We start from the raw sequence: 7,494 nt of genomic DNA, 5'->3' as shown, positions 1-7,494 counted from the left end.
ATGGCGTTAGTATTAGTAAGTCTAATTGAATTAAAGCAAATAATAATAATATATTAAGTACAGCTGAATTTTTTTATTTACAAAAACATATAATTATATTAATTAAGATAATAATACCTAATAAGCTAACTGTCATATATATATATAAGTAATCAAGACTATTTTCAACTATGATAATTAAATTATTTTAAAGTACATTGTTAATAAAATTAATGTAATTATTATACGTAAGTAAAGTAATTAAAATAATGAGTTTTTTTAGAAATAAAATAATAATGTCATACCTATTTATTTAATGTAATTATTCTTATATACAAGTAAAGTAATTAAAACAATAAGATTACACCTATTGATTTCAGTATAGCGATGATTCCATAACATTCAATTTTTTATTTTATTAAAAAATTATATATTATTATAAATAATTTATTTGATGAATCTAAGATCTTGTGATGGTTTTTCCTTTACTTTATCTTTCAATTTTGATTTTGATTTTATTGTAGACATTGTTCAAAATAATTACGAGGTCTAGAAATTTCAAATGAGGATTAATATTTGTTTGAAGTGATTTTCAAACTTAAACCTAAGGTAACCACATTAAAATACATTTTTCTATTGTAATTCCTAATTAATGTAATAGGAATTATAAACTAGGTTTATAATATATAATCAGAATCATATTGAAGTTACTTTCTTTTTCAAAAAATAATATTAGTGTTACTTTCTTTTTCTTTTTATTATTTTGTTAAATACAATAATAACAAGTCTTGGAGTTGACTTGTAAACGACAGGCTTCGAAGACTCAACAGATTCGCGATACTGTGAACTGTGACACACTGTGAAAAACATTACAAATAATAATCTGATTATTATGCTTTAAAATATAAATATAGATAAAAATAAAAAAATATTGTTTAGTCTTCCATGAGTTCCATAAAAAACATATTGTTTTGTCCTTTTTAGAAAAACGTGTCATTAGAATTAAATATGATATGGATGAATAATAGATAAATAAAACTAAGTATAAGTATACTTATACAATTATGTAGGGACGGGTCCAAATTCCAATGACTGAAGTAAAGAACCGAAAATTAATCAAATTTTAACATATATATGAGTAAAAATAGTTTAACATTAATTTGATATTTTTAAATTTAGTTAAAATGAAGAAAATATTAATAAAAATACTTTTTAAGTTAAAGAATAAATATCAGTAACGGCAAGTTTGAACGCACTACAATACCAACTCATGGTTTATACACGTATGAAATCTAAGTGGGTCAGAAACGGCACCAGGATTTGATTTGAATGGAAAAATGTTGGGAACTATTTAATTAAAGTTGGTAAAACTTAAAAATGAAAGAACAAAGCTACGCCAAAGAAAATGACAGAAACTAATAAAGTTGTGTAGGTCATTGTCTCACGTAAATAATCAAGCACATAGAAGGAACTTTATGTGTATGCAATGGCTCTGGCAATTAATGTTATTCCCAAAAACTGATCTATTTCTCTTTTCTTTTTCTTTCCAACCCTTCATACTGCATATACAATTTTCCAAAACAGGTCTTTTTCACTAAAATGGGTAGGTTGCTTTTAAAATTATTAAAGTGGTATACTCTTAAAAAAAAATTATTGTATGAATTAAGTTGCAGCTGTTGAGTATGAGTTTGGCTTCGTGAAAGAAATATCTTGTAAACCGCAAGAAATTTTTGTAGCAAATTTTAGGGCTGAATGAGTGATGATTTTTGGAAACTGATTATGGACACTCACTAACATATATGTAGATAAATTGTTTGGTTAATCTCTTGTTGTTTTGGATTATTTATGGACTGTTGTTTGCCGAGTAAAATTTTAGAGGTCCTATACTTGAAAATAAGTTGGCAAATTTGAAGGTTTAGGAGAAGTTAACCATTAGGTTTTATTGAGTAAATTTTTAACTTTTTATTTCTTCCCAAAATAATTATAAATGTATAAAATTACTTATACATATTAAAAATCATAAAAACTATATAAAAAAGTAATACACTGAAAATTCAAAAGTATTCGATCCAAGTTAAATAAAAATATCAATGGTTGATGCCTAAAATATGTGGTAATTCTGCAAGTCTTTACACATTTTTTTTTCTTTATATCTATGGAATGAATTCTATTTTTTGAATTCATCTTTTTCTTTCTGTCGTGCAATAGTCTCTCTTTTAAGTGTATGTATTTTTTTGTTCATATTATTTTCTTAGAAAATATGATATTATATTTTTAAAATTATTTTTATGCTTGAAAATCTTGCATATAATTTATTTACGTTATTCTTGCTAAAATAAGACAGAACAAATTTTGTAATGAACCTCTTTCTTATATCATGAATCTATAGTTATAATATCCCCTTATGAAAAAAAAAACACTATTGTGTAAAAAAATATTAGCATTACAAAATGAAAAACTACTATTCAAATTGCAACTAATGAAATAATTTACATTAAATTTTTACTTATTATTCCATGAATAAATAAGATTTAAAAGTTGTTGAATTTTACAAGGTATATAATAGCACATAACAGAAAACGGAAAACGTGAAAAATCTATAGAATGACGAATGACAATTTGTTTGCCACATGATAAAAGAAGTTAAATAAAGGGATATAAATTGTGCATTTTGAGTACTTAGTGTTAAAAGAAATGAGCAATTTTAAGAAATATATAATTTTAGAAAACAATCTTTAATAAATAGGGGTAAATGAATAATTACAATACAGAATAGATATAAGGTTGTGAATAAGAGCAAGAAATCCGAGGATATAGAAAGCTTTATTTTATGGACTAAAAATCTAAGTTTAAATATAAGTTTTAATAAATCATGTTATAATCAGTTCTCGGATGTCTGCATTGTTTAGATAGTACTGTGCATACCAAACTATTCCTGTACATCCCTTGATAGCATTGACTCAATCAACATTTATCTGATGCAATTTTCTAAAAAAGAAAATTATTATCCTAACCAAACTATAGATTCCCATTATCAAGTTGATGACCGATATAATTTTAAGCAACTCGTCCTTGGGCATAAAGAGCAAATGATCACTATCTATTCAGAAGCTTACAACTGTATTAAAAAAATGTTTACAAATGTTATCAATCATGATGAAGGGAATTGACATATTCTTTAGCTAGTTCGAACAGTGCCTTATGGCAACGACCAACCTATCATAATAGCTCCAGTAACTTCTTTACAACCTTGTTATCCTTCAAAATTAAAAAAATAAGAATCACATTAATATTCGAGCTCTCCTGCCAAGGGATGCCAATTACCACTAACAAATACCATGCGCGTTAAAGATAGGATTCGGTAGTTAAGCACTTTCCTGCAAAAATGGCAAACTAAGAAAATATTGAGATTTGGGGTGATGTAGATCTCAAGTTGACAAAATCAATTGTACACCTACTACTATATGGTGTAGATCATGAAAATCTACATGTTAGATGGTATACAATATACTCAAACAAAGTAGGTCATGAGGTAACAGATCTGAACCAAAAAAGTAAATATTCAAGTGATATAAAGCAATACATTTTGCATTCAGATTTCACCAAGGCAGTAAAGATAAGTAGGATGAAAGGCTTTGCTTTTGAAGTAATGTAGCATGAAACAGAGATATAATGTAAAATTTATAAGCTACAGATAAAGGATTTAACATAGATAGAAAAGCTGCGAGTTAACCCAATAAGGGGAACTGCGGAAGAGCAATTAGATTTTGGGAAGCAGAACAAATAGATCGGTATCTAAATATTCTACAACTTTTGATGAAATATGACCAAAAGAAACATTAACAATATGTGAGAACTAACTGTGCAGAACATTTATTCCAGAAACCAAGATCATGGTTACTTGAACATGAAGGTCACAGAGAATCTCAAAAATAACCAAACAACTTCAATATATCAAGAAAAGGAAAATATCCATGTATATGATCATAATACGTTCCTATCACAGGCCACTAAAGACCATCATTTGAATCTACTCTCATCATCAAAGAACATAGTCAGTTAGTCACATACATGCACACACAAGTCAAAAGATATAAGCCAAATGTGAATCATTGGAAGACAAAAGACCAAAAAGGCCATAAACCTTGTCACTATCCTTGATCAATTTAGCTTGTGGATAAGAATTCACTTCATACACCATCCATAATTAAAACAAAAACCTGAACACAGACATAAAGATAAACAACACAACTAAGCCTTTAATAGAGATGGATACTCAAAGCCATGTTGTGAAGACATTTTGGCTCCAACATTCAAAATTCAACACACTGTCAAGGTGTTTTGGCATCTTAAAAGTTTTTGGACTATAAATCAGTGAATGAATCTACATAAAGCCGACTCAGGACCTACTTAAAGACATTGAAAGAACTCCTTACGATAAAAGAAAGTCTACATGTCCAAAACATGCAAATCAAAATCACAATTCATAAACAACAAAATCGAAGTTCTAATAACTCAAATGAAATAAGTTATATTTAAATTGATGTGATGACAGTACAACAACTTACACTGAATCTGAGTAGTTAGACCGACAAACATTCCTTCAATCACCTATCAACTATAGCATATACAACACATAAATCCTAGACGAAATTCAGTACAGATCAAAGAAAGTTTGACAATGACTCAAAAGAAATGCGTAAAGTTTATCAATCACTAAAAGAAACATGGAAAAGTAAAGATTTCATTGTTGTACAGATCGCTATGTTCTATAAATCGAATAGTGAAAAAGAATAGAGGACTACCTAATCCATGAGATTCACAATATGGCTTCTATGTTCTAACCACACTTTCTATCATCAACATTTTCCATTAATTCTTACCATACTTACCCGGTTAGCATCAAATGCATAAGGAAAATGAGTTAATTCATTTTAAATCTCACCATCAGTATCGTGCATCTACATGTATCAAAAAGAAGGAGAGAGGAATGGTAATGCAGAACACAACAGAACATTAAAAGAAAACATGCTTTCGAAAGGCAATGTAGGTAAAATGTATTCATTTTTTTAAGAAAAATTCAAATTTATATATAGCCATATAAAGAAGCATGGTTGGATCAATCTGACCAAGTGTGAGAAGAGAAAAGAGAAATTATCATGACAGCAAGAAGTCCAAGAGCAAACACACTCCTTTTCTTAACCTTGTGCTCAAACAGCACTGGCTTCTGGACACTGTCACTTTCAGCCAAAGGAGGCGCTTGAAGTGATAAATTTAATAAGACATAAGATGAAACACGTTGACAAAAAGGGTAAAATGACACATGCACTGTTAAATCAACAGTAAAAAGGTAACCCAATAGATAAGCATCAAGTGCTAAGTTATAGATATGCACTCTAAGGGAAGCAAGTAGATCTATGCTAGAATTATGCTATCCTCTACTACATAAGATGATGCTTCTATGATTCCTGAGTAAATCTTTTCCAACCCAGCATAGATTTCATTTGATCGTTGATGAGTTACATCATCAACTGCAAATATATGAAACTTCTTATCTACCTCTACCCAACTCCATCCTGCAGGTTTTCTTATTCTCTTTCGTTGTATAAGCCTTCGGACTTCAGCTACTTCATTCCATAAACCATCTTTTGCATAGATATGTGCTAGTGTTAAATATGGTGCTGCGTTACATGGTTCCATCTTAATAAGTTGATCAGCAGCCTCCCTCCCAAGTTTTACATCTCCATAAATCTTACAAGAACTCAAGAAAGAACTCCAGATTACATAGTTAGGAACGTAAGGCATTTCTTCCATCAAATTCCTTGCCTTACTTAAATTTCCATTTCTAGCATAAAGATCAATCAAGCAAGCATATTGATCTATATCGGGAGACAAGCCATAATATGTTGTCATTTTGTTGAAGTATTCCACCCCTTTGTCAAGAAATCCTGCATGATTACAAGCTGTTAAGACAGCCGTAAAGCAGATATGATCAGGAATAACCTCTTGCTTGGTCAATAGACAATCAAAAAGTTCCAAAGCCTCAGAACCTCTCCCACAATGAGCATAACCCATGATCATGGATGTCCACAAAACATTATTCTTCTTAGAAGTCTGATCTAACACACATTGAGCCTCGTCAATATTGCCACCCTTTGAATACATATCAATCAAAGCACTGGCAACAAACACATTCCTTTCTGAACCCATTTTAATAACAAGAGAGTGCATTTGTCTTCCTTGAAGGAGCACTGCAAGGCTGCTGCAAGCATTTAAAATGGTACATAAAGTATGATCAGTAGGACTCAAATTTTTTTTCCTCATTTCTACAAACAGTTTCAATGCATCTTCACTGTACAAATTTTGAGAATACCCAGAGATCATAGAATTGTATACAACAGTATCCTTCTCACTAGTTTCATAAAATAATAATACAGCGTCATCAATTTGTCCCCAATTTGCATAACAATCAATTAATGAGCTGACTACAAAATTGTTAGTATCATATCCCCGCTTGATGACATGAGCATGAAGAGTTGAACAATGTTCAAGGGCACCATTTTGCCCCACACAGGCACTAATGACACTAGCAAAAGTAAAACAATTGGGTGTAACTTGGGTGCCTAACATCTCTTTGAACAACAAGAAGGCATCTCTTCCTTGTCTATTTATTGAGAATCCAGTAATAAGTGAAGTCCAGGAAACCTGATCATGTATTTTCATGCCACTAAATACCTTCCTTGCATCCAGAATAGCAAAGCATTTTGCATAGAAATCAACAAGTGCACTACTAAGGAACAGATTATCTTCATATCCAGATCGAATCATGTATGCATGGATTTGTATACCCAAATGCCAATTCAGCGTTTTTGCACAAGAGCTAAGCACAGTGCAAAGGACATACTTTATTGGCTTCTCCGATGATCCATTCATTCCACTTAATGACTCAAGGACTCGATAGGTACTTGCACTTTTAGAATGGTTTCTAAAGTAATCGTTTTTACATCGTTTGCCAAAGAATTTCTGCATCAAACCATAGGCAAAATAACTTAGAAAACGCACCATATTACATGACTTGTGTAAACCTCAACCTTGTGCTGCTGAATGTTAATAAACAAATGTCTAGCAAACACCCTTGAAGCTGCATGAGATTATTGGCTTGCAAAATGATCCCAGGATCTAGATAACCAACCAATCACCTTGGCCAAAAGGAAGGCTATCCGTGACTACAATTATCGGGAGTTAGAGCTCGAGATCAAAGCATCCATTGCTAACAGAGAGGAATTGGAAAGAGAAACCGAACGAGGAAGAAGGAATTGAAAGAGAAGTAGCTTACCTGTGAGAAGATGATCAGAACCAAATTGGCGGATTCCGGCAGAGGAGCTGAAGAGAGAAGGTTGCGTCCGTTAGGGATTGGTTAAGTGGCCGGAGAGAGAGAGAGAGAGAGACTGGTTTTCAAGATTTTGAAGCGGAACCAAATAGCAGAAACAAGGTAAATATCCAATTTCATGTGAA

The 7,494-nt window shown here is 31.1% G+C and overlaps 1 protein-coding gene across 2 annotated transcripts; it reads right to left on the bottom strand.

Moving 5' to 3' along the window:
• Positions 1-3,051: 3,051 nt before the first annotated feature.
• LOC114418417 (pentatricopeptide repeat-containing protein At2g13600-like) lies at positions 3,052-7,494 on the bottom strand. Of its 2 annotated transcripts, none has more exons than XM_028383738.1 (2): positions 7,316-7,494; positions 3,052-7,205 (listed from the first exon to the last, which is right to left on the bottom strand). In XM_028383738.1, exon 2 carries the CDS (start codon positions 7,042-7,044, stop codon positions 5,395-5,397), a length of 1,650 nt encoding a protein of 549 aa, XP_028239539.1. In that variant the 5' UTR covers positions 7,045-7,205; positions 7,316-7,494; the 3' UTR covers positions 3,052-5,394. The 2 variants fall into 2 exon arrangements, with proteins under 2 accessions (XP_028239539.1, XP_028239540.1); XM_028383739.1 differs by having other exon boundaries at positions 3,052-7,002.

Source organism: Glycine soja, chromosome 7 (genome assembly GCF_004193775.1).
Source record: "Glycine soja cultivar W05 chromosome 7, ASM419377v2, whole genome shotgun sequence".
Classification (NCBI taxonomy): domain Eukaryota; kingdom Viridiplantae; phylum Streptophyta; class Magnoliopsida; order Fabales; family Fabaceae; genus Glycine; species Glycine soja.
This window is presented reverse-complemented; position numbering and strand designations above follow the sequence as displayed.

Coding starts and splice junctions, on each gene's coding strand:
- LOC114418417 (XM_028383738.1), bottom strand. CDS start 7,044: ATGGTGCGTTTTCTAAGTTATTTTGCCTATGGTTTGATGCAGAAATTC.